General features: G+C 36.6%; 1 protein-coding gene and 1 pseudogene across 1 annotated transcript; one reads left to right on the plus strand and one right to left on the minus strand.

The window, feature by feature from the left end:
• The first annotated feature begins 1828 nt into the window (after window positions 1-1828).
• PPP1R2 (protein phosphatase 1 regulatory inhibitor subunit 2) lies at window positions 1829-26481 on the plus strand. The gene is made up of 6 exons (XM_045903125.3): window positions 1829-2241; window positions 13456-13563; window positions 16874-16951; window positions 17583-17677; window positions 23457-23624; window positions 25800-26481. The coding sequence occupies exons 1-6, from the start codon at window positions 2120-2122 to the stop codon at window positions 25844-25846; spliced, it is 618 nt and encodes a 205-aa protein (XP_045759081.1). The 5' UTR covers window positions 1829-2119; the 3' UTR covers window positions 25847-26481.
• Window positions 12212-12810, minus strand: LOC123863499 (POU domain, class 5, transcription factor 1-like; annotated as a pseudogene).
• Window positions 26482-27669: the final 1188 nt, after the last annotated feature.

Here is a 27669-nt window from a genome sequence, read left to right on the forward strand (position 1 = left end):
AGAGTACAGTGGGAGGGAAGGGGGTCTACAGGGCTGCCATAACAAAGTACCACAAACTGGGTACCTTTAAACAACAGAAATTTAGAGTCTCACAGTTCTGAAGCTTGAAGTCCAAAATCAAGGTGTCAGCAGGGCTGGTTCCTTCTGAGAGCTCTAAAGGAGAATCTGTTCCATCCTTCTCCCAGCTTTGGATCACTCTGCTTTTCCCTGGCTTACGGGTGTATCAGTCCAATCTTCTGTCATCACATGGTGTCCTCCTTGTCTTCACACGGCCAGCTTCTTACAGAGACAAAAGTCATATTGGGGGGCACCTGGGTGGCTCAGTCGTTGGGCATCTGCCTTCGGCTCGGGTCGTGGTCCCGGGGTCCTGGGATCGAGCCCCACATCGGGCTCCCTGCTCGGCGGGAAGCCTGCTTCTCCCTCTCCCACTTCCCCTGCTTGTGTTCCTGCTCTCACTATCTCTCTGTCAAATAAATAAATAAAATCTTAAAAAAAAAAAAAAAAGAGTCATATTGGATTAGGGGCCCACCCTACTCCAGTATGACCTCATATTAATTTAACTAATTAGATCTGCACTTACCATATTTCCAAATAAGTTTACACTCTGAGGTACTTCAACATATCTTACTTTTAGGGGGGATACAATTCAATCCGTAACAGGAAGCAACTTGCTGAATCTCTGAGACCTTAACTTTTCCCATCTGTACAACTCCCAGGGCTGGCACTGCATGGAGAGAGGCTGGGTGCCTGGAGTAGACACCACTCCCTGGGCTAGCCCTAGCTTGACTTTATATACAGCATAGTTCTGAAATTGTTCCCAGGGCTTCAAACTTCTGCCCTTTCCTGTTTTTCACAGAATCCCCATCTCCTCACAATATCCACAGCACCCCCAACCTGGACACCCACTTATCCTGACACCCTAGAGGCTCAAGCTCTCTCCGCTCATCAAAGAGCTCTCTGAAATCTTTCCTTCACACCCAGGCACAGAGTAACATGGACTTGGGGAGGTTGTGTGTGTGTGAGGTTTTTGGTTTTCTCCTTTGGGATTCTTCTTACAACCACCTAAACAGCACCCAAGATTTCTGGCCTATTTCATCCAGTGTTGGACAACTGGCTACCTTCAATGAATTTCCTAGATTTTTTTTTTAGGGAGACAGATTATAAATCACAATTCTAGAAATTTATGCCAGCAATACCTTCCATGGGATTACAAACACATAGGGAGAATGTGGTAAAATGGGGAAACACCAGACTCAGAGACATCAGAGGTCAGAAGTCTCAAGTTCTATGACCACACACTATGGTTGTGTGACAGTGGTGGTCAGGTCACCCTTCTCTGAACTTTACTCCAATGGTAAAACAAGTTAGACTATTTCAAAGCTGGTATTCTATGATTTCATAAAAGTCAGTATTCTGTGATTTCATAATAGGTCTCTAAGGACCACTCTAATGCTGATATTCCATGAATTTATAACAGCTAAAACTTTTTACGCGATTAAATGGAAGGAAAGAGGTGACACATAAATCATTTCTCTGAAAATCAGCAAACATCTTTGTGGAATGAGGTCACCGTGAGCCTCAGTTTTCCGATTTATAAAACACAAAAATAACAATATGGACCTTATGAGGTGGTGGGAGTGAGGGTGCCTGGAGCGATCTGTACCTTTATACGGAGGCAAACCAGGAACCTCTCTGAACGTTCTCTGTAACAAGCAAGTCAACCGAAAGACCGGGAGGGGGCGGGGCGAGGAGGTTGGCTTTGTTCTCGCCCCGCCCCCGCCCCTCCCTAGATATCGCGAGAGGGCGGGTCCGCTTGGCTTCGGCGTCGGCGTCGCTCCCGCGCTGGGGCACTAGGCCGGCTTCTGCCCGCGGGCCTCGGTTAAGTGTCGGTGGCGGAGGGCGCGTGAAGGGCCGCCAGCCGCGCGGCGTCGGCCGTGGCGTCGGGGTCGTTGTGTCGTGACAACGACTCCGGTAGCCGTCTCCGCGACAGCAGGTGCGGCCGCTTTAGCCCCAGGCGGGCTCAGCGGCTGCCTGGCGAGTCTGTGCTCGCGCCCAGCCCTTTCCTTCCTGGACCCAGCGCCAAGCAGCGACGCTGAGCCGACCGCCGGAGCGGCGGGCAATGGCGGCCTCGACGGCCTCGCATCGGCCCATCAAGGGGATACTGAAGAACAAGAGTTCTACGACTTCCTCTGTGGTGGCCTCGGACGAGCAGCCCGGCAGGAGTGTCGACGAAGAGCTGAGGTGAGAGCCGGGAGCGGCGGCCGCGGGTGGGCCCAGGAAGCTCTTCCTTCCTTCCCGGGCGGCCTCGCCTCTTCCCTCCCCCGCCGTTCCTGGCCGCGGACCCAGCCCCGACCCCGAGCGCTGGCCGGCGGCCGGGGCGGCTGCGTGGATGCGGCTCCAGCGCCGCTCGGGTCTCTCTCTCCTCCAGCCAGGCTGCCGGGTAGAGTGATTTTAAAGAAGGCAGGAGCTATGACGTTAATCGTTTTATTCCTTCTTAAAAGTATACACGCATACGTCATTTTTTAAAACAAACATCTTATCTTTGAACTTTGGGAAAGTGGAAGCATTGAAGGATCAGAAGTTTCAAAGATTCACCTGTTAAGCTTTTATTATTTCTTAACCTCGTATCTGAGGTATCTAAAATTCTTCAATAATAAAAATCTTTTCTTGGCTTGGGAACCCTTTAAGATCTAGTCTCAAGCCAGTACGAGACCTCTCCATAAAAGAGACCCTTTTCTCCATTTTTCTAATCGAGCTTCCACAGTCATTCCTTTTTAGGTGGACATTATCAGAAGCATCATGCCACACTCAACTCTCTTAGATCCTGGTTTGTCATTATCTCTACACTAAGAGAAACCAAAATTTTCCAAGTCTTTGGTCTATATTTAATGGAAATCTATTGCTAATTATTTTTGCATCTGCAACAAGAATTTGGAGTGCTTTCTAGTCTTTGTTCCTCTTGAAAGACATAACTAGGCTCAGAACAGTTCAGAAAGTAGCAACTTAAAATGATCCAGTGATATGTACTTAGTCGTACATAGTCACAGGGACACGTGTAAAAAGATGTTGCCCGATAGCATTGTGTGAAATAGTATATAATTGGAAACAACCCAGGGTCTATTAATAAGGACTAGTGAAATATTAATTATGGTACATTTGTATAATGAAACGACATACCACCCTTTTTAAAAAGAGCAAGAAAGATGTTTATGCACAGAGGAAGATATCCAAGGTGCAATGCTCAATGAAAAGAAAATAGTACCATACATACAGTGTAAAATATACCATTGGATTAGAAGTACTAGGGGTCTTGGATGTTACAAGATACTAAAAATATAAGGACTCTATCTTCTAGAAATAAGGCTTCAGAGAAGTTATCATTGAAATCTGTAAAGTCGTAAAGCTAAAATGAGGGCATTTGTAAAAACTTAGAATATTACAACTAGAGCACACCTGTTTAAGTATCACTTTAGGACTATAAAAAGAACTACTACTTGGTGGTGATAAATTTATAGAAATTTGTGTTACTTTGAAGAAAACATTAAGTAGGATGACAGCTTATACTCATGGCCTTTTGGGATTGAAAAGGACCTTAATTTGTCTCACAACTCCTACGCTCCCACTCTCTTTTGGATGCTTGACTTATATTCTCTAACAGGAAATTTTCCAACCTCTATTTTGGGTAAGTTGCTTCAAATGGGAATTGGTGGGGAATGACGGCTGTAGGTTACTGAATTAAGAAAACTCACTGGAAAAAAAAAAAAAAAAGAAAACTCACTGGAACATATAGCTATAGCAGGAAGACTAAGATAATTAACCAAACAAACTGGAGAAAGCTCTTATACAGTTTCAGGGTATTCAACAGCAAGAGTATCGTTCTCACTGGGATTTATGTTATTTAGTTATTCTTAGTGTGAGCTTCTTTTTGTTTGGCTACCAAGTGGCTTATTGTTTTCCCCTATCTTTCTCTGCTTCCTTATCTTCTACTTATTCTCAGCTTGGATCTGCCATAATTTCCTTTGGGCTTACTCAATGGGTTAGCCTCTTTCTGTAATTGTCTGGAGTTTACTTCCAGGTATTTCTGCCTTGAAAGCCACTATCCTAGGCTGCTAGCAGGACAGATTCACTTAAAAGGGGCCTTTTACAAGGTTCCAAGGTGGATGATTTTGGTTGGCTTGTCTTAGAGGGTTGGACAGCTCATAAGTCTTCAAAGGGAACTACCAACCTCTTAATTCATTGAGGTTCATGATGTTTGTAGTAAACAAGTAGTAAAAGGGAATGGGCTTTTTCATTATCAGTGTTATATGTCTGTAAAGCAAAGAAAATTCTGTTGGTAATATAATACACATTATTTATGTCACAGCTTATGCAAACATTAGCAATTTTATGAGAGCGTCTTTGAACAGAAACAATAAAGGTATAGTTGAACTCTTTGTAATGTTTAATTTCATTTAATTACAACCAGTATTCCCCTTTTGCTATAAAAAGGACTGAAAATATTTTATTTAATACACTTTATTAATACACTTAAAATTCAGAAACTAGTAAGTGTAGTGTAATGGTTTAACTTTAAATGTTGGGACAGAGTATAAGGCAAAAGAATCTCATATTGTGAAAATGACCCAGGATCTAAGTCAGTTCTTGTTATTCTCGGCAGTCCTGGTCTATAATCACCACAAACTCTGAATTAGTGAATACTGAACTATTGCTCCTAGGAGAAATAACAGAGTTAGGTTCCTACAAGATTCCTCCCTCTTTTTTTTAATTTAATTTTATTTTATTTATTTATTTGACATAGAGAGACACAGCAAGAGAGGGAACACAACAAGCAGGGGGAGTGGGAGAGGGGGAAGCAGGCTTCCCGCAGAGCAGGGAGTCCGATGCGGGGCTGGATCCCAGGACCCTGGGATCATGACCTGAGCCGAAGGCAGACGCTCAACGACTGAGCCACCCAGGCGCTCCTAGACTCCTCCCTCTTGTGCTTAGAATACTGGACGGCACTTTAGCACTATACTTGGGAGCCGTTTATTTTTTTTATTTATTTTCTTAAAAGATTTTATTTATTTATTTGACAGACACAGCCAGAGAGGGAACACAAGCAGGGGGAGTGGGAGAGGGAGAAGCAGGCTTCCCGCAGAGTAGGGAGCCCAATGCGGGGCTCTATCCCAGGACTCTGGGATCATGACCTGAGCCGAAGGCAGACGCTTAACGACTGAGCCACCCAGGAACCGTTTAAAACAACGGATTCAACAAAAACACAAAAAAGTAAAAAACGTGTTACTAAGTGGACGCAAAAGAGACACTTATTTACAGTTTGAGAGCTGAAACAAGGTAAAGTATCAATCACCTTGTTTAACAGCTGGGAAGATGTGCGTGGAGCAATCAGAATTGTCCCTGTTCTGCGACATGTCTGTGAGAGACGGAGAAATCGCCTCCCTCATGTAAGACTTTGGAGTTACAAATAAATTTTATCAAGTAGGCAAATTTGTAAATACAGAATCCACAAATAACTGTATCTTTTATTGGTGACTTTATCAAGTAAAATGCAGTGGTAGTTTCCTTTTTCTGCACACACCACTTCACCCCCTCCTCATTAGTTGTGAGGATATTGTTTAACATGACATTTTATTTAGCATGAAGGGTATTACCAAGGGATTTTTTTTCTTTTAAGGCCAGAAGTTGAGTTGTCTTATGTGTCTCTAAACTCTTTTATTGTGTATCTTTTTAGTAGGAAAAAATTCAAATATGCTTCAGATATGTTTGTTTATAATTTATCTCATATATTACTATTATTAGATAATATTTCAAGGCTCAGTATACACTTAAAAGATTCATATAATGCCATATTTCAAATACTTAGAATGTTTTTACGCAGTTCTTGTCAAACTTTTTTTTTTTGTCTCAGTGCTATTATTTTCTTATGCTTTGCATTTGTACTGTTATCTTCGATGAATGGTTTCTTCAGTTACCACTTGTCAGATACCATTTTTTGAGGGTTAGTTCAATTACAACTGGATAGAATCTGTAAATCCACATAATCAGGCATAGATAAATCAGCATATGGTATCACACTATTCAAGTAGTTAGAACATCACTGTCATCTCCTATGATTTTGGAATTCCCATTCTATCAGGATTACCTTGAATATAGTGTACAACTTGTAAAGGTCTAAAATAATAGATCTAATGAGTAGCTATGTGCATTTCATCAAAAACAAGAAACCATTGATTCTAAGATGTACTGTGATTTTATGTACCACCAAGAAAGAAGAAAATACTGTGAATTATAAGATGCCATCCATTTTAAGATACACTGTTTTCAGAGAGATTAAAATGAGAATGTGCATTTTTAATTGGTGAAAATAAAGAAATTAAATGTTACTAAAACTTAGGAGAAGTGTTATAGGTTAGTGATTAATCTGGGACTAGATTGTCTGGATTTGGATCCTGTCTACTACTTATTACCTCTGTGACTGCCTGTGACTTATTCATTATATCCATGTGTAGTTTAATTATATTAAATGAGTTAATAAGGGGCGCCTGGGTGGCTCAGTCGGTTAAGTGTCTGCGTTGGGCTCAGGTCATGATCCAGTGGGGAGTCTGCTTGTCCCTCTCCCTCTGCCCCCCGCCCCTGCTTTAAAATAAATAAATAAATAAATAAGTTAATAAATGAAAAGTTAGTTTAGCTCAGTATCTCACCCTCAAATGTTAGTCTTATTCAAGTAGAAATAACTATAGGAATCTAATTTTTCCCACATCTCAGTAGATTGTTTTATACAATATGCTTTGAGGTCACTATGTTCCATTCAAATTCAGTTGTACCCTTAGGTAATGTAGGCGAATTCTGCTTAAAAGCATTGCACTTGAATTAATTTCCTTTAATATAATTTTATATAAACATGCTTCAAATTCATCTTTTTCTGCCTGTAAGGGGATTTGGACTATAAAGCCTCACTGTACTGTAAAGTTTTCCAAAAGTGACTTTTTGATTACTGATTGCTTTTTAACTAATTGTTCAGTAATTGTATCAAGCTTCATAGTCTTGTACTTTGTCAACCTATGTAAGTTGAATCTTTATTTAAAGAAAGAACCTTTTCTTGAAGTGTGCAATTAAAGTTTAACACCTTGAAGCAAAATCCTGCTTCCTACTCCAAGTGTGGCTAAAACTTACCAAATGAGCAAATCACAAGCAACAAGAGTAGGGGTAGGTCTTTGAGGCGGTATCATATGAGCTATCAAAGTGAAAGTGAGAAGGGGTGACTTTTTCTGGACCAGATTTAGGCTGTAGGAAAACCAGTCTTCCAAGAGGGAGGGGGGAAATGAAACCAGCAGGTACTTTCATCCTCCCAGCAGATCTGCGATATAAGTGGTGGTGCCCATATTTTTTCTAGGTAGAGATAATGAACTACAGAAGGTCACACAAGCAGCTTGGAATCAAACTCACTTTTGCTTTTTGGATTTTGTTACTCTATAACTAATGTTAATTCTGCCAAAACTTTAGAGATGCTAATTTCCGTATTTAGTGTCCTCTGCTAACAGTTCCTTTTACTTCACTACTTTCCGCATAAGAATTCCTGGCATGCTTTGTAATCTGTTGTTTTATGCCCTTATTTAAACTGATGTTTTTGCAAGATATTGTTCTCTTCTTTGGAGCTGAATAATTCTAAGAATTTCTTTTGCTCTTAGTATGGTGTTGAGGAAGTCGAGTATAGCTTTGCATACATAAAACTTTAGTTATTTTAATAGTGGAAAATAAACTAAAAGACAAACCAGGAAGAATTTGGGTTACATATAATGTTTGGGTTATATATAATGTGGTTTATACCTTATATGTATCTTGGGTTTATATATACATAACATGGTGTAAATCTCTACCTTTGAGTTCTTTATGTTTTTCTACATCATTGTAAGTCTGTGTATACAGATGTGCAAGAACTTGCTCATATTTCAGTGTAAAGAACTTAGATTTATGAGGTTTCCAATAGAAAGGCAAAGGATGTAAACATAATTCATAAAAGGAAAGTAAAATAACAAAGCATTTCTTCATATTTATAAGGTAATGAGCAAAGAAACATAAAATAGGTTTTATTTATTTATTTTATTTATTTTATTTTTTTTATTTGCGAGAGAGAGAATGAGAGAGAGCACGAGAGGGAGGAGGGTCAGAGGGAGAAGCAGACTCCCTGCTGAGCAGGGAGCCCGATGTGGGACTCGATCCCAGGACTCCAGGATCATGACCTGAGCCGAAGGCAGTTGCTTAACCAACTGAGCCACCCAGGCGCCCAAAATAGCTTTTAAATAATGATTTGTACTGCTCAGGTGGAGATAACACATACACAAATAACCAATCTTGACAAAGTTTTGGTAATTACTGGGGACATTACATATTGTTCTCTCTTTGGAAGCTATATGGCAACATGGAATGAACTGTAAAGCTCCTGATGAAATTTAACCCAGATATGCCTATCCTAACAAGTTATCCTAAACATATCATTAAACAGAATATGCACAAATGTGTTCATTTCTGCTTTATTCTAAATAGGAAAAACTTGGATTCAATATAAATATCTAACATTGGGTGAATAGTTTATTATTGAGTATTATGCATTTATTTAAAAACTAAAGACTAGAAAATACAAGTGGCTTATTATAATAAAATATATATACTAATAGCTTCCATATCAGTAGATGTATATTTTATATATTGTATCTACTGTTTTATAAATAAAATATATATACTAATGCTTCCATATCAGTAGATGTATTTTTATATACTGTATCTACTGTTATATGTATGTACATAGTTTATATTTTCTTGTATATATTGATAGCTTATATATTTTTATATAATATATATTATTTTATATAATAATGGAATTTGCAGAAATCAAAATTGCTAGTGGGCTAGGGTGCTGGGATTATTAAATTTTATCCTTAATTTTAAGAAAACATTATTTCTGCTTGTATCCTACAGCTCTTTTTTTTCCTGTTATCTCACAAAATAGATATATAGGGTGTTTGGGTTTCCACCCATTAGAGAAACCTTTCGAACTCCTAACGGTCTGTCATTTTTCTATCCTAAGCAGTAATGATGATAAGTTATCATTTTTAATTCAATATTGTTAACATCATTTAGGAAATAACTTGTTTTACTTTGAAGTTAGGAAGTACCTAACAACGTCATTAATATGTGTTTATTTTAAAGTATTTTGTTGTAATACAAATATGGAAAGGTGTGTTAAATGTAATTTTAAAGTTTAAGAAATTATAAAATTACAAATTAATGTATTTATATTATAAAATTATAATATATTTGTATTATAAAATACCCCTGTAACCACCATTCTGGTCAAGAAAAAGACTGTTTCCATCACCTCAGGACTGCCCTTTCCAATCACGCTCTTTCCTCCCCTGTCTCCCAACATAACCACCTTCCTGACTTCTATGGAAATCACATAAGTAAGTATACATCCCTACACACTTTAGTTTTGTCAGCTTTTGAACTTTATATAGAGGTGTGCTAGCTTTCTATACAGTATCTTTAATAGGAAATCTTAATAAGACTGTCTATTAATGCAGGTTTATGAAACTTTTACTTGTGATTTTGTTTCTGCCTGGCACTTAACCTCAGCTGTCATTTCAGAGGAATTTGTTCTCTCAGGAGGGAACATCTAATTATGGTATCCTGAGTCTCCCTTTGCTTATTAATTGGATTGCTTTCTTCACAAACTTTATCTAATTCTCTTAAAGCTTGTGTACGTTTCTTTCACGGTTCTTCTAATCAGAGCTGCTTGATCATGTCTGCTGTCTAAAATCTTTAGAAATATATCTCTCCACTATGAGTTTCCTTATATAGCATGAATAAACCTAGTCATTTGCTTTCTAAATTCACAGTAATTTATAGATAAGAACTATATAACAAAATGTCTGAAACTATAGACTTAGTTGAATACAAAACTGGTTGCTTTTTAGAAAAATTTGTTCTGTGGCAGATAGAAATTTTTCAAAATCATATAAATGTTGAGTCTTGCAGGGCAAGGTGGAAGGCACTCAGTTCAAAGGCAATTTTAAACATTTCTTCAGGATAACCTTTCTCAACCCATTCTCTACAGTTCTAAGTGAGATATGGTTTCAGGATTTTTAACCCAAAACTGGATTTTAAAATCATAAAAACTCCTTATGTTTGTGTGGTGTTTTTATAATTTGATTTTACAGACATTATTTCAGTTGATTCTCTCAATAACCCTGTATTGTAAGAAGGACTGTTACTAAAACTCCCATTTTATTATAATTTCCATGTAGAGTAAATATAGCCCCAAAGAGGGTATTTGTTGGACTTGCCTGTAATCACAGGACTAGTGAAGGGTAACGAACTTGAACCTTAAACCTTAAACATGCTGGGATTTTTTTGTGGGCTTTTTTGGTTTTTGTTTTTTTTCTGCCACAAGACCAATTATGTATTACTCAGCAGCTAGACATATTAAAAAAAAAATCAGTATTATAAAGCAGGGTCCATTTTTCCAGTTTAGTTCACTCAAGTGTTTTTTTAATACTAGTGAGATTTAAATTTGGTTAGTTGAAAGTTCAGGTACATTCCATGCTGAATTAAAAAAAGCAGCTCTTTAAAGAAGAAATATTGTTTCTGTGCTTCAGTTAATGACCAATATGTCTTAATTTTTAGCTTCTTAACAAGCTTTTAAGATTTTGACTGTTTCATGGTGAGGAGACATTAGGTAACTTCTGACTGCTTTTAGGGGGAAAATGGGAGTTGTTGTTTCAGTCACTTGTGGAGTATGTCTGGACCAACTTTTGTCTCTTGATAAAACAAAGGATAAGCAGCTTGAAGTTGTAGTCCAGGTACTTAGTCTGTAGTGGAACATTAATTAGCTTTAAAAAGGAAGAAAATTTTGATATATGCCACCACATAGATGAACCTTGAAGACATTAAGTGAAGTAAGCCAGTCACAAAAGAACAAATACTGTGTGAGTCTATTTATGTGAGGTACCCAAAGTAGTTAAATTCAGAGACAAAATGGAATGGGGGTTGCCTGGGTTGGGAGAGGGGAGGATGGGGAGTTAGTGTTCAGTGGGTAGAGTTTCAGTTGGGGAAGATGAAAAAGTTCTGAAGATGGATGGTGGTGGTGGTTTCACAACAATGTGAATGTACTTAATGCTGCAGAACTGTACACTTAAAAATGTTTAAAATGGTGAATTTTATACAGATTTTTCTACTAAAATGTGAAGAAGAAAAAAGTGCTTAGTCTGAAATAGGGTGATTTGGAGAAGAAAGCAAGAGAACATAAAAGTCAGGCTCGCCTGCCCTGAGCAGGCACATATAGTTTAAAGGTGACTCAGGGCATGGAGAAGGGAATATGATATTAAAGTTTAAGAATGTCATTTTTCTAGAACATTTCAGAATCTGGGTGTTGGTAGGTTTAGGAAAATTAAGAATATCCACAGTAAAACCTCACCAATGTGTGCAAGTGCAGAAAAGATTTGAATCTATGTAAAATCTACATTGATTTTTACAGTTTTATTTTCAAGTATATAACCAAGGCACAAATTGTATATGTAACAAAATATTGTTGGGTGGCAATAATGAGTAGATCCAAAGAGTTTGTAATTAAGTCATCTAATTATTTAGCACCTTAAAAGTTGTGTAAATATTTTGTTGAATGGATATTACTACGGATGTTCATAAAACACTTTATTTTTTTTAAGTAGATTTATCTAAAGTACCCTGAATATACCATTTCTTAGCAAACTCTTATTTTTCTAGATTTTAAAAAAATGGCTGAACTATAATTTTGTTTGCAACCTAAATCTTTATTAATGGTATTTAAATTTAGTGAGGTATTCCCTGTAGTTTTATGTTCTAATTCTTTTGATTGTTTTGGATATCTCTGAAAAATTAGGCCAAGGAGGTATTCATTGTTGTTTTGTTTTTTTTTTTTAATTTTATTTTTGTGTGTGTCCCAGGCTTCTTTATTTAAGAAAGTGATGAGTGATGTGGGGATTAAAAACAAGAGCATCCTTGAACTTCATCTTCCCTCCAACCAGTTCCCCCCAAATTCCCTGCCCCCACACCCTTTGCATTCCTAAATCCTTTCTTAATGAAGAACTTAATCCCAAAATCCTCGTAGGAACCCCGGGTTCTCTTTGCCTAGCTCTCCCCCTTCCTCTGGCCGCCATTCCAGGGGAGGGTTGGCATCTCAGTTTGAATGCATGGGAGAGTGCAGAGTGGTGACAGACACAGAGGGGGAAGGCTTCACCCTCAGAGAGAGGGACTGAGGAGTACAGCGTAGTGAAGTGAGGGCCCCCGTAGCCTGGGGTACCAAAATGGGGTCCTGGTGCCAGAGGAAAGGATACTCGTGCTCTGAGAAAGGGGACCCAGCAGCCTCAGAATCCTCTCCTCGCTAAGAGTCACTGCTTCATCATTTGCCCTTCTGCCAGCGATGGCAGAACCATGCTCAGGCCACATCCTTCTCAAGCCCAAGCTGCTGGGCAGTGTGGCGGATCGGCCGCAGGGTGGGTTTCTGGCACTGCAGGCACATCACGTGTTTTCCAGGTTGCCTCTCACTCGGTTCTTGGTTCTCGATCCTTGTTTGGTACTTGTTCACTTTCTCTTTCGGGCCTGCACAAGGGTCTCTGCTTTGCATATCTCCTGTAGATTTTTGTTGTTGTCAGCTTCTCCCACCCACTTCTGCAGCTTACACATGTTCTTGAAACTGAGCTGCAGAGCCTCAAAATGGCAGATCGTGGTTTGGCTAAACACCTTCCCAAAGAGAAACCCCCAGGGTGAGCCCCACATTAGCCTGAGTATATCCCAGGGTGGTCCTCTTCTGCTTTAGGAGCTTGGCACATTGTTCCAGGTCTTTCTGCAGAGCTTTGATGTCCTGGGATTACTCAGGGTTTTGCTCCAGCTTCTCCTTGTCCGGCTTCACAGCCCCAAGTGGGGCAACGCTGGGCTGGGCAGGGGTGGGGAGGCCCCCTCAGAGTTGCTTTCCACCCCAGCTCCTACTTACCTCCCTGCTTGCCCTCCAGCCTGGAGGTCTCCAGGCTGCGTTGGGGCACTAGCCCCTCTCCAACCTGAGGTCCACAGTAGGCAATCCCCTGCAGAACTCATAACTGCAGGAAGGCACGGGGGAATCTTCTATAGGCCAGATGAAGCCTAAGCATGTCATAATATAATAGTGTCTTGAATATCTGGTGAAGCTTTTGAATAGTGTGTTTTTAATATGTGGGTACTAAGTATTCTATAAAATACTTTATTTTATTGTAATTACTTATGGCTTTTACCCTATGTCCGTTTCTATTCCAAGAAAGTATATGTAAAAATAGAAGGTAGCAGTCAAATAGAAGTTGAAATGTGGGATTTGGATGTTTGTCAGTTTTAGATGTGCACCTTTTTTATCTTTTACTTCACTGAGGAAATTTTTTTTCTTTTTAATTTTAGTAAAAAATCCCAGAAGTGGGATGAAATGAACATCCTGGCGACATATCATCCAGCAGACAAAGACTATGGTTTAATGAAAATAGATGAACCTAGCACTCCTTACCATAGGTAATGTTTTATAGATTCATTCCTTTTTTTACTTCCATATGAGCTTCTGAATAACAGCTGATTTTAAGTTTCTCTTTGATTTTATATTTGTTACTGGAACATGAATCAATAACCCAACTGCATATTTGTGTATTATAGTATAAGTAATATGTAACTTTTATTTTTTTTTAAAGATTTTATTTATTTATGAGAGAGGGAGAGGGAGCTAGTATGCGCACAAGCAGCGGGGAGGGGCAGGCAGAGGGAGAAGCAGGCTCCCCGCTGAGCAGGGAGCCCAATGTGGGACTTGATCCCAGAATCCCAGGATCATGACCTGAGCTGAAGGCAGATGCTTAACCCACTGAGCCACCCAGGCATCCCAGTAATATGTAACTTTAAAACTTGGGGATCTAGGAGCACCTGGGTGGCTCAGTGGGTTAAGCATCCGACTCTTGATTTAGCCTCAGGTCATGATCTCAGGGTTGTGAGATCAGGCTCTGCACTGGGCATGGAACCTGCTTAAGATTCTCTCTCCCTCTCACTCTGCCCCTCCCCACCCCCCCTTAAGAAAAAATTGGGAATCCATTTTGTACATTATAATTGTAGTAGTAAATGTTTGTTTGCTGTAATTCAGTGGTCCCTAGCCACTGATGATACACACAGATTAGTGACTTTTGCCTTCCTTAAGATAATCTATTTATAAAAAGGAAGATGAAGGTTGGACTTGTTTGCTTTCTAAGTAGAAATCAGGAGCTTACTCAATCCCCGCAGAAAAGGATAACTTCACAGCTTTTTTTTAACCCATTCAAAGACAAGTGGTCATTACTATTGTTCCATGTCCTTATTTTTAAACTTATACTTCAGATAATTACATTGTGATTATTGGCAGTTTTGAGTCTTCCAGAATTTTTTATAGTGTGTGGTAATAATTAGTGTGAAGACAAAAATAATGTACCAGTAAGCATTATGAGAAGATAGAGATTCTAAGTAGTAGAAATACCTAATTCAGACCATGCCCTAATTTGTAATGAAGAAGATTTCCAGGAATGAAGTACTTTGTTTATGAAGGAAGGTAACATAAATCCAGGAGTTACTGTTAAAATAGAGTTAAGAAAGTCTATATTTTGAATCAGTGGAGGAAAACTTTGGAAGGTAAGTTGAGATAACTTATAGCTTGTTGATAGCAAAAACAGTAAAAACAAGAATAAACATGGAGATTTTGACAAAGGTAGAAATAATGAAATAGGTACAGGTGCTGAAACTCAATACTAATAAAGCTTGAGGGAAGAAATGGACATATCATTTATGAAAAGTTCATACTCTCATTTTTCTTCTAATTACAAGAATATACTTTATATCTTAAAGCTTTTATTGTGCCGGAAGCCACAGTCAGGGCTTTCTTCCTTTTCAGTAATGGTAGTAGATAGACATCCCTTCCTTATCTGTGTTGGTTGGAAATATCTATCCTAAAAGAGTTAAAATTGAACATGACTCAAAAAGTTGTAGGCATTATTTTTATTTATTTTTATTTTTTTATTTTTTTTCTTTGTAGGCATTATTTTTAGACTGTTTATATTTAAAATATAATAAATCTGAATGGTATTTATTTAGTACTGCTTTTTTTTCCCCCTTTACCTTACCCATATCCTTCCTCTGGGAGTTGCCAAAGTCATTTGGTTCCTAAGTAATTGAGGCTATATGTATGTACAGATATATGTGCTTAGCTTTTATCGATTTAGTGCTCAGTTTTACCAGTTTCTTTCATGGCCCTTTTTTTTTTTTTTAAGAATTTTGTTTAATAGAAGAGGATGCTTTTTATAGAAAGATCATGTTATACTATCTAAGAATTTCACACGGTTAGTATACAGAAGTTACTAATGCTTTTATATATACGTATGTATGAATATACACACACACCAAGCACACACATGTAGTTTGCCTGTAAATTTTATAATATAACATAGAGTTGTCTGTAAAAGTTCTACAGATTGATTGTTTTATTCTACTCTAATTATATCCAATAATGTAAATAACTTCATTTCAACTTCCCATGGGAAAAAGAGCATCATCTAAACTATAGCACTTACTTAACTTGTCTCCTCAACTACCAGGAAAGATATAAATCAGTATTTTTTTTTAAAATATAGGTGATTTCTGCTTTTATACCGAAGTGGCTTGAGAATTAAATATGCCCACATTTGCAATTAAGTGGGGAGAAAATTTTTTATTAGAGGGTAGATTGGGAAAGCTAATAGCTTTTAAATGCTCTTGATTAGGTCTTAGGGTCTTTTTTTTTTTTTTTTTTAAGATTTTTATTTATTTATTTGACAGAGAGAGACACAGAAAGAGAAGGAACACAAGCAGGGGGAGTGGGAGAGGGAGAAGCAGGTTTCCCGCCGAGCAGGGAGCCCAATGTGGGGCTCCATCCCAGGACCCTGGGACCATGACCACCCAGGCGCCCCAGGTCTTAGGATCTTAATTATGGTATTTTACCTAGCCTTATGTCTGTGTGGATCATTTGTTTCTGTCTTCAGGTTGATGTACAAATATATATTCTAAAACCAGACAGTGGTTTTGTTTTTGTTTTCCTACATATTTGTTCCCTCTCACTGGATGGAATATTTGAAGTTTTTTAATTTTTTACAAATGATTCGAGTTCTTAGTATTTATTTTCATGGTTGCAGTAGTGGTTTTTAAAAATCATTTGGAGAGTTTTTTTGATTGGTGCTGTATTTTCAAATATTTGCATGGAATAGAAACAATTTAAAATTAAGCCTCAGGGCACCTGGGTGGTTCAGTCGGTTAAGCATCTGCCTTTGGCTCAGGTCATGATCCCAGAGGTCCTGGGATCAAGCCCTGCATCAGGCTCTCTGCTCAGCAGGGAACCTGCTTCTTCCTCCCCCTGTCACTCCCCCTGCTTGTGAGTGCACTCTCTCTCTCTGTCAAAGAAATAAAATCTTTTTAAAAATAAAATTAAATTGGGCACCTGGGTGGCTCAGTTGGTTAAGCGACTGCCTTCAGCTCAGGTCATGATCCTGGAGTCCCGGGATCGAGTCCCGCATCGGGCTCTCTGCTCAGCAGGGAGTCTGCTTCTCCCTCTGACCCTCCTCCCTCTCATGCTCTCTGTCTCTCATTCTCTCTCTCTCTCAAATAAATAAATAAAATCTTTAAAAATAAATTAAAAAAAATTAAATTAAGCTTCAAATAGGACAACAGAGCTATAAATATGTTGATATTATAACTAGATCAATAGAATTATGGTTCCTTACCTTGTTTTTCTGCTTGAAAAATTACAGTTTAGGTATTAATTATAATGTGCTTGTCATTCTAGTATGGTTGGTGATGATGAAGATGCATTGAGTGACTCAGAAACCACTGAAGCCCTGGCCCCAGATATCTTAGCTAAGAAGTAAGTACTGATGACTGAAGCATTTTCACTTACACATTTTCACTTGTTTTTAATTGTTCAGAGTTGAAGCCATTCTACTATACTTGTACAAGTGTAAATAAAAAGCATGAGCTAAGTTTATTTGGATTTTCCTAGCAACTTTTATAGTCTTGTCTCTAGATTAAAATCAAAGTATGCAGGTAGCAGAAAATTTGGAGTACTAGAGCCTGGTACACGGATTCCTTGTGTCAATCCCCTATGCTTTTGTGTTTTTTTTGTTGTGTTAATTAATATCCTATGTTTTAAAGATCAAAGTAAGATGGTACATCTGGCTGGCTCAGTCAGAAGAGCGTGCAACTCTTGGGGTTGTGAATTTGAGCCCCACATTGGGTCTATACCTAGAGATTATGCAAAAATAAGTGGGTTCATAAACAAAAAGCTCTATCTCTTTGCTTTGATTTCTGTCACTTTCCACTTTTCTTATTGCTTACTGGTTTCTATACTCATTCCCACTTTTTATTTTCCTCATCAGGTTATAGCTGGCATATTAATAATCTTTAAATGTTTTTATGAAACTGAAGAGTTGAATGAATGAGACACTCAATAAAAGAATATCACAGTGTTGATTTCTTTGTAAATGATTGTTGTGTAGATTAGCTGCTGCTGAAGGCTCAGAGCCAAAGTATCGGGTTCATGAACAAGAAAGCAGTGAAGATGAGGATAGTGACCTCTCACCTGAAGAACAAGGTAGTTGATTGACTTTTCAGCAGTGTGCTAATAATTTTTGCTAAAATAAATCCATTATTTGAAGGTTGTCAAGTAGTTTTCCTTTTGGGGAAGTGGATGGTGGAAGGTTAAGGAGCAACATTTTTATAATTCACATTCTACTTATGTGGGTTTATTGGATAACAGCTTCCCTCCCCCCTGCACACATACACCACCTCCCTCGGTTTCAAGAATTTGGGAAAATATTACCATCTTTTAAGTAATTATAGTTCCTTTGTACTTTTTTCTTTTTTACTGTCTGATACAGAGTAGATGCTCAGTAAATACTAATGCCTGTAGAGTCATTGAGTGTTTGGATGATCTTAAAATGGATAGCAGTAAGAGCTAATTTCCCAATTGCTTGTGCTTTTTCTGTTTTAAAACAGTGGTGAAACTTACCAAATGAACCAAGATGGTCACATGTAGAGTGAAGATCTTTCTTAGGTCCCATTAAATAAAAAAAAGAACAGTAATGTCATAGGCCAGGAGAGTAAAGAGCCTTTTCAGCAGGGCTGGAAGAGGCTCTTGTAGTGCATACAGTACATACACAGTTAAGGCATTGCTACCTACTCACAGTTTATTTTTACAAGTAACAGTGGTTATCTGTGGAGGTAAGAAGAAAAGGAAGATATTTCATCTTGTTGCTTTTTACACTCTTTGAACCATGTGAGTGTATAGTTTTTTCAAGAATTAAAGTTGTTTATATAGTGTTTAACTATTTTTTAAATTTTATTATGTTAATCACCATACATTACATCATTAGTTTTTGATGTAGTGTTCCATGATTCATTGTTTGTGCATAACACCGTGTTTAACTATTTTTAAAAGGAAAAACCAAACCTATGTATAGGAAAAAAGATGCAAGAAAAACACAAACACACCCTCACAAGAAAGAAAAAGAAGAGGGGCACCTGGGTGGCTCAGATGGTTAAGCGTCTGCCTTCAGCTCAGGTCATGATCCCAGGGTCCTGGGATCGAGTCCCGTGTCGGGCTCTCTGCTCCTTCGGAGCCTGCTTCTCCCTCTGCCTCTCTCTCTCTCTGTCTCTCATGAATAAATAAATAAAATCTTTAAAAAAAAAAAAAAAAGAAAGAAAAAGAAAAGAGTTAGTAGTGTACTTGAAGCCTTGAAATGTGGATGTTACCTGTACTGTAAAAAAGTTCAGCAACTTTAGAACTGAGATTCTGAATATTGCTAGTTAATTGTCAGAATCTTTGTTATGTGTAGCTCCTAAGGTATAATTTGCTACTCCTGTCTGTCATCTTCAGAATATAGCTTATTCAACAAACTGTGATGGTCTGAGCCTAATTGTGGTACAAGAGAAAAAAAATTTTTATGTATAGCCTAATCCCAAGTTGTATTATAGGTCTTGTATTCTCAGTGACTTCCTAACTTACTATCTAAAAATATACTCCAAAGACCCTTGAAAACGGTTTCAAATATAAATTGTTTCTGGAGCTGGTTTCTTCATTATCCTCTTAAAAACATGATATATTGAGGGGCGCCTGGGTGGCTCAGTCAGTTAAGTGGCTGCCTTCGGCTCAGGTCATGATCCCAGGGTCCTGGAATCGAGCCCCGCATCGGGCTCCTTGCTCAGCGCGAAGCCTGCTTCTCCCTCTCCCACTCCCACTGCTTGTGTTCCCTCTCTCGCTGTCTCTCTCTCTCTGTTAAATAAATAAATAAAATCTTAAAAAAAACCAAAACATGATATATTGAGAACAGAAATTTATTATTAGTCTATATTGTCAGTTTTCATTAAGGGATTTTTTTTTCCTCCCTCCCCCCAAATTGTAGTTCCAGAATTAGCCAGCAGGGGGAACAATTTAGTTACAAGTTCACAAGTTCAGTTCTTACTAGTAGGTACTGACTCCTGTAGGTGTTTATTGCTTTTAAACAAATTACATATCTGAAAGTCCTTGTTTATTGATACAAATTCTTAGAAAAAATTATCTTGTAACTGATAGCGTAACAATTAAGATATTGGCTGTGGAATCAGACAAATCAAAGTTTATACTCCAGGTATGTCATATGTCTAATTTGTAATTTCTCTGAGCCTCAGTTTCTTTAAATTGACATCTATAAAAATATTTAGAGGTATTGTGAGTATTAAATGAGATAAAGAATTTAAAGCACTTAACACTGATTCTGTCATATTGTGAGTGTTCAGTAAATAATAACTTGTAATAACTTAAATACTTGGGTGTATTCTCCATTATTTTATAGAATAGTAAAAGAAAATATAAAAAAGGTAATTCACTTGTGAAGTTCACATGGAGAGTTGATTATTGTTAAAGCCAGGCCTAAAATCTTAACGTCCTTGTACTCTTTGTAGTATGTTGCTCTACGATACAAGGATTATAGGTAAAATGAATATAAATAGTCAAAGAAGATTGAGACCACTTGTATTAGCATCTTTCTACAAAATGAATATATTGTATATTTTAAACTTACATAAAGCATTTTGAGTATTCTAAAATTAGAATGTATAACAAGCAAAACCAAGTTCAGCATCTCTTAGAATTAAAAAAAATTTTTTCTTAGACTGTAAATATTATTCACAAGAGAGAAATACTGTAATGTCAACTCCTAGGAATAAAAAATTGCAAATTAAAACAGCATCATGGGGGCACCTGGGTGGCTGTGTTGGTTTAACAGCCAACTCTTGATCTTGGCTCAGGTCTTGATCTCAGGGTTGTGAGTTCAACCCCTGTGTGGGGCTCCATACTCAGCATGGAGACTACGTACATACATACATACATAGTACATAAATAAGCACACAGCATCATGGTCCCTTTCTTTCCTTTCAGATCAACAAAGATTAAAAAGAATGAGTTTCTCTTTGGGTGTGAATGTAGAGAAATAAGTTACTCATGTACTTATCGGTGGGCATGAAAAATGGTTTGTTTTTTCTGGAGGGCAATATGGCAATATACGAGCCAAAAGCTTTAAAAGAAAATGACACCCTTTGATCTAGCAATTCAGTTTCCCAGAATCTGTTCTAGTGTTTTGTAAACATTTTTGACTAAGTTCTACATGTTATACATGTATGCATAAATTATAAAAAGAAAAATTTCACAAAACAGTACTCACCTTTAGTATGTGTAATGCATAGCAGTTTATTCTGTGTTTTTTTTTTTTTTTTTCATTTTTTAAAAAATACTGGTTGTAACCCACTAAGGAATCCTGATGCACGGTTTGAAAAGACACTAGTTCACACTGAGAAAGTAATAGAACCAAAGCACAAAATGTATGTGTATTACACTCTAAAAACATTGAAAATACATAGAGGGAGATTAGAAATCTTTGACCAAGAAGAGAGAAATGGTAACTCAATACTTTATAGCCATTTAAAAATTATATAAATCTGCTATGTACATGGCAGAATTTTACTATATCTTCATATATCTAATTAGCTAAACTCTGGATCATTTTAGGGTGAAAGAAAGGGTCATATTATACTTCCTCAGATGGTAGGCATAAACTGAACCTTGCCTGGGCAAACTGGGACATATGGTAATTGTAACTATATCGTAAGTGAAAAAATAGCATATATAAAAATATAGGAGTTATTTTTAGAAAAATTTCTAGAAAAAATTCTAAAGTCATAAAATATTAATGGTAATTTCTGAGTGAGGAAATTGAGTGCTTTTTTTTTTTTTTAAGTTTCTACCATGAACATGTGTTATTTTGTAATGATAAAAAGTGTTACCTTTTTAGTAAAGAGATGTGATATTGGAGGCAATCAGAACCATTTTTTAAAATTCATTATTGAAGTACAATTGATGTTACATTAGTTTTCAGATGTACAGCATATGGATTCAACAATTTTGTACCTTACTCAGTGTTCATCATAAGTATAGGCACCATTTGTCACTGTATAATATACAGTGTTATTACAGTGTTATTGATTATATTCCCTTTGTTTTACTTTACATCTCCATGACTTAATTTATTTTGTCACTGGAAGTTTGTAAAACCATTTTTTTGGTTTTTTAATATTGGTTTTTACATCATTTGAATACTTGAAAGGCATCACTAAAAATTTAGTCATGAGGATTTGGTCTTTTTATTGGCCTCTTTTTTCAATTTTACTTCCCTCTACCATATGGTATTCTCAAAGAGTAAAATAAATCACAAAAGCAATTCATAAGTAGAGAAGAAGAAAGATGCCTGGCAAGATCTTGGTCGTTTGAAACAAATGTTTATGGAATACTGAGTTGGTGGTCTCAGAACTTTCCTTTTCCCAACCCAAATAGAGGCTGAAAAGTGATTGATCAGTACTAACAAGAACGATAAATGCCTGCTTTTGAAACATAAGTAACTGTAAGTCATCTGTAAGTATAGATGATTATTAAAACAGAGGGAATTAAAGGAGACTGAGAAAGTACTTTGAGTAGCCTTATGCAGAGATTTCTCTATGCTTTTTGGCATTAAAATACTTCCATGAACATAATAAAACTCTGATAAATGAATTTTAATGCTCTTGTTTGACAAACAGTTGGCAATTTTATGTCACCCCTTTTTATTTACCAGTCTAAGAAATTTTAAAATCTTAGAACTATTTCTACAGAAATAGTCTTTAAATGCTGTTAATAAAATATGATCAGTTAAGTTGATTTGCTGCTAACCCTGTGTTTCTGTGGTGAAGACTATAAATGAAAGAATAGTCTAGGATTTCTTCGCTGTGCCTTATAACAGCTTTTTCTTAAAATTACTCTGGGAATGAAGTTATGTTTTAACTAGCAGTGTTTTAAATCACTGCAGTTTCTTCATGGATAATGAGAATTTTTATTTTTTTGCTAATAATTCTTTTTTAAAGATTTTATTTATTTGAGAGAGAGAGAGAGCACGAGCAGGGGGGAGAGGTAGAGGGAGAAACAGGCTCTCAGCTGAGCAGGGAGCCCCACAAGGGGCTCGATCCCAGGACCCTGGGATCATGACCTGAGCCGAAGGCAGATGCTCAACTGCCTGAGCCACTCAGGCACCCTGCTAATAAGAATTTTTGAGGGAATTTGTAATTAATTATAAAAATGGAAGACTTGAAAATACTAAAATTACCCCACAGTTCCTTGTCCCAAAATTAACCATGCTAATTGTTGTCTTATTTTCTGTGTGTATGCATACACGTGCATGCAGACTTTTTACCTGACACATATATGGTATTATATAGCTTGTTTTTTTCCTCATTTCAATTCTTTCTGGAGATTTTTCTTATGTCTTTAAATTTTCTTCACAAATTTACCTAGTAATGGTTTTTATTCCTATTTTCCCATTAAGATGTACTTGAACCATCTAAAGCAGAGGTGTGCAAACTTTTTCTGTATAAGACAAGATTTAGGTTTTTCAGTAAAATAAATAAATAAATATTTTAGGTTTTATGGGCCATATGGCCTCAACTGCACCTATTCAGCTCTGCCATTGAGCTCAAAAGTAGCTGTAAGTTATTATAGAAACAAAGGAGCACGATCATGTTCCAATAAGTTTTTTTTAAGATTTTACTTATTTGAGAGAGAGAGAGGAAGAGCATGAGCAGGGAGGAGGGGCAGAGGGAGAGGGAGAAGCAGACTCTGCACTGAGCAGGAGCCCTACTCGAGGCTGGATCCCAGGACCCCGGGTATCATGACCTGAGCTGAAGGCAGATGCTTAACCCACTGAGCCACGCGGGCGGCCCCCAATAATAGTTTATTTACCAAACAGACGCAGGCTGTATTTTCCTAATCCTTGAGCTAAAGACTTCCTAAACCTACTTTTTGTATCTTGTAGAAAAAAAGCGACAGTTTGAAATGAAAAGGAAGCTTCACTACAATGAAGGACTGAATATTAAATTAGCTAGACAATTAATTTCAAAAGACCTACATGATGATGAGGAAGATGAAGAAATGTTAGAGACTGGAGCCGAAGAAAGCATGAACATGGAAGAGTCAAATCAAGGTTAGATGTTTCTGAAATTATCACTGAGACACTTGTGATTCTTTGTGCCTAAATGACATACTTTATTTTGCTTTACACGTTTAAAAAAACCTCAGAAAATTTTTTTGAAATTCACTTAAATTTATTATGCCAAACTTTCTAAAATCTCAACCCCTGTGGCCAATTTCAAAATAAAGTTTTTATGCCCAGAGGTGTTTTGATTTAAGACCATATGTATATGGCTGGGTTTTTTCATTTGTTTACTTGGCTTAAGCAAGGATGTTTGTCTTCACATTAAGCTGTATTTTGTTTTTGATGTTTCATATTCTATTTTATCTGTCCTACCAATCTAAATTAAGGTTTAAACTTTTTAAAAGAAGCATGTTTTTAATACAGAAGATTTGTTTTTAACATCCTTTCAAGTACAGAGTATGTCATACCTTTCCAATATTAATTCTTTTGACTACTGGATTGACAAAATACCTGTCTGATTTTTATTTGTTTTTAAGTCTTGGACAGTCAGCCCTTGCAACCTGCCAACTCTTGATCCAACATAGTTAATAGATTTTATTTATTTTTTTAATTAAATTCTGGTGTTTAATGAAGGTGAATCTTCTATACTGCTAATGCAGATTTTGTGCCCATTTACCTACTCTTTGTACTTGAAAACTGTTGCTTTATACTTGAAAACTGGAGATGTAACTTTATTTGTTGTGCCTCAGATGGTTAAGCCTTAGGAAAGTAACTCATTATTATATTATTGTTTTGATGAGCATATATGAAATATGAATGATTCTGTGATAGAACCTGATGACTCTGTGTCTCATTTAATGTCCTAATTACAATATTTTTTATTCCATATTATGCTTTAGACTTTCATTTTGTTTCATATGGCATTTCACTTCCATTATATTCACCATAGTTGTTTTTTAGCTTATATTTAACTGAACAAACTTCATTTTAAGTAATTATTGTTACATGTCTCTCTCTTCCTCTTTTAAAGTTTATTATCCATTTTTAGGTGACATACCCTAATCAGTCTTTGTTTCCCATATCTTGGGGATTTATTTTGATGTATTCAAAATGAATGTTTTTTTGGTTATAACTTTTCATCAATTTTTGCTCAGACTTTTAATATCAATTCTTAGTGACTCTGGCAAAGCACTAGGAATGTCCTTCATTTGCTGGAAATTTGCATCAGTAACACTGTGTCAAAGATTTAAAGGATTTTTTTTAAGATTTATGTGTTTATTAAGGGGGGTGGGGAGAGGGGGAGAGAGTCTTAAGCAGACTCTGCTCTGAGGTCAGAGCCCAGTGTGGGACTCCATCTCATGACCCTGAGATCATGACCTGAGCCAAAACCAAGAGTTGGACACCTAACTGACTGTGTCACCCAGGTGCCACGGATTTCTTTTTCTTTAAGCCGTGGCTTTTGAAAAATAACTCTGGCCTTTTGTCTGTCATTGCTGGTAAGATACTAGATTTCACACATTTAGTACATAAATACATTTTTTTTCTTTTAAATTCAATAAATGATTCTCCAATTTTCAAGTATAAAATTTGTGTTAGCTCACTGCCTGATTTTCCTTCAATGACAGGCTTATATTTTATCATCATTAAGTCCACAAGGATAGAAAAGACTATGTAATAAGCCTTAGGGAAGTAAGTTCCTTATTTGTCCTCTACTCTTTTTGAGCCCTTAAAAAAAAAAAAAAAAAAAGTCTTACCAGCTTTTAAAATCTCCAGGTCCTATGTAGCCCATTACTTTATGAGCATTGTCATTCTCCTCTCCCCAACCTCTGCCCATCTTCATCTATTTTATTGCTGTTGTTATAAAAAGAAAAGTAGCATGTTTAGACTCTAAGGAAATATTTTCTTGTTTTGAGATCTTTTTATAACTTTGGATATTTGAGTTGTCTTAACTGCTGCTTTTGATTTATTCACAGAAACATTTCAATCTGAAACCTTTTGTCCCATCACCAAGTAGATACTCTTGTTCTGCCCTTTAGAATATTTAGGAGGTATACTGATTCTTTTATGTCAGACTAATGAGCCTACATCAAACATCCTTATTTGTTTTTTTAGGTTTTTATATTTATCATCCATAGCAGTGAAAGGGGACTTTAGCTCAGGTAGTTCCAAGGTTGACAATACACAATAAATTATATTGACTTTTTTTTTCTTTTATCTTTGCAGGATCTACTACAAGTGACCAACTGCAAAACAAATCACAGAGTTCATAGAAAAGATTTGTTCAACACTGTAATTGTCAGATACAGACCCTGTTACTATAATACACTGCTTCTTGTTCTCAACAATTCATGACTTAAGTACCAGAATGCATACCAGTTATTATATATTGCCAAGAATTAAATGACTTTTGAGACTAATTAGACTGAAAATGCCTAATTGATACATATATTCTTGTGCCTAGTACTTCACCACAAATATAGCATAATGTCATCAGTCCAAAACTGCATTACTTTTGTAAGAACACTGGTTAATTTGTATATTATATAGCTTTTTATGCTTTAGAGGTTAAAATAATATCTTTTGGGGGGATCTAATTTATTTTCTTCACTTCTAGGTGTGATAGCTCTTATAAAAAGTGTTTTTTGTTTTTTTTTTAAATCAAAATCCAGTTGGAACAAGAGATTATATAAGCTGGTAAATATTCAGTCAGTCTGAAAAGTATTTTAACATGTGTCTTCAACTTGATTTGTCTGTTCAATTGAAAAGGATTATAAGAGTAACTTGCATTTTCTGGCCTACTATCTTTAAAATTCCCCTTGAGTTTCTCTATGTTTACAAGGACAGGATTGAATTTTTCCTCATCAAAACTAGCTTTTTTCACAAATAAATGATCAGGTTAAACTTGCACTAACATCGGCTCTGTTTTTTGTACACTTGATGGGCAGACTTTCAGATCAGTTTTTTAAATATTTAAATACAATTCTGGTATAGTCTCAACATTCCCTTTATATACCTGTCTTAACCTCCTGTCTTTGTTTCTTACTCCTTTCCACATATACACACACAGCCCTTTACTTTTACAAAGCGTAATAAAGATTGTCATGAAATTAGGAACTCTTCCTTCTCTCACATATTCTATCATTTGCTGCTACAATGAAATGTTTGACTATCAATGCCTATTAGTTCTAATACATGGAGAAAATTGAATAGCGGCCATACTGTAGACAGGAAATACAATTCAACTGTGGAATTTCTACACCTCTCTGATTTACAGCTTGCTAATTAAATTGCTATAATTAGTTTACTGTTTGACTTGATTAGACCTTAGAAAACAACTTAACAGGTTTTTTGCATGATGAGAGAATTGTGTGTAATCAGTGATATGATGATAGTTCCTGAATGTACAGACAGAAGTAATCCTGAATACTTTTTAATTTAAAAACTTTAAATAGTCCCTGCTTTAGGGGAATATGATAATGTATACTATGACAAATGTGCTTTATTCTTCTAACACAGTAAGATCTGGATTTTTTTCCTGAAATGAAGTGCAGTTCCTGTGTTAGTTTAGTGATAGTTTCATTTCTAGTCAATTATTTGTATCTTAATTTTTTGTCAATACCAAAAGAATTCATTATATGAACAGACTTTGAAAATAATTTCTGTATATTGTATATATGAAATGGCTTTTATTGAACAGCTTATCTTCCACTTGCAAGTTTATGAAAATACCAATATGTCAAAATAAATAAAAAGTGGGAGAATTCTTTGCTGTTAGAAGAATGTGCTTTTTATTTTGAATGACTTTTTTTAATGGGATCCAGTCAGAGTACTTCTAAACTATATAATATTCCGAGTGAAACTTATTAGCTCATTATACCTCTGATTTATAAACAAAATAGTGCTTATGTCTGCTTTCTGAATTTAGAATGTCAAAGTATTCTTACTGGTTTAAATCCGCTTTGGGGAATTTAGCTGATACATATGTGTATACATATGTTTATGCACATAGACTTCTGTTCTTGGTGTTCTCATTTTGAGTTCTGAGAAAGTATGCACATACTCTTTTATATTTGTAGAAATAGCTGCTATATTA

Source organism: Mirounga angustirostris, unplaced genomic scaffold (assembly GCF_029215605.1).
Source record: "Mirounga angustirostris isolate CCGP_5_RB_7025 unplaced genomic scaffold, mMirAng1.0.hap1 SCAF_1, whole genome shotgun sequence".
Classification (NCBI taxonomy): domain Eukaryota; kingdom Metazoa; phylum Chordata; class Mammalia; order Carnivora; family Phocidae; genus Mirounga; species Mirounga angustirostris.

What these genes read in the sequence shown, in the direction of transcription:
- PPP1R2 (XM_045903125.3), top strand. Translation starts at nt 2,120, where the DNA reads ATGGCGGCCTCGACGGCCTCGCATCGGCCCATCAAGGGGATACTGAAG. An exon ending in CCTCTCACCTGAAGAACAAG is followed by an intron (nt 17,678 to 23,456) that starts GTAGTTGATTGA and finishes TGTATCTTGTAG; the next exon opens with AAAAAAAGCGACAGTTTGAA. An exon ending in CATGGAAGAGTCAAATCAAG is followed by an intron (nt 23,625 to 25,799) that starts GTTAGATGTTTC and finishes TTATCTTTGCAG; the next exon opens with GATCTACTACAAGTGACCAA.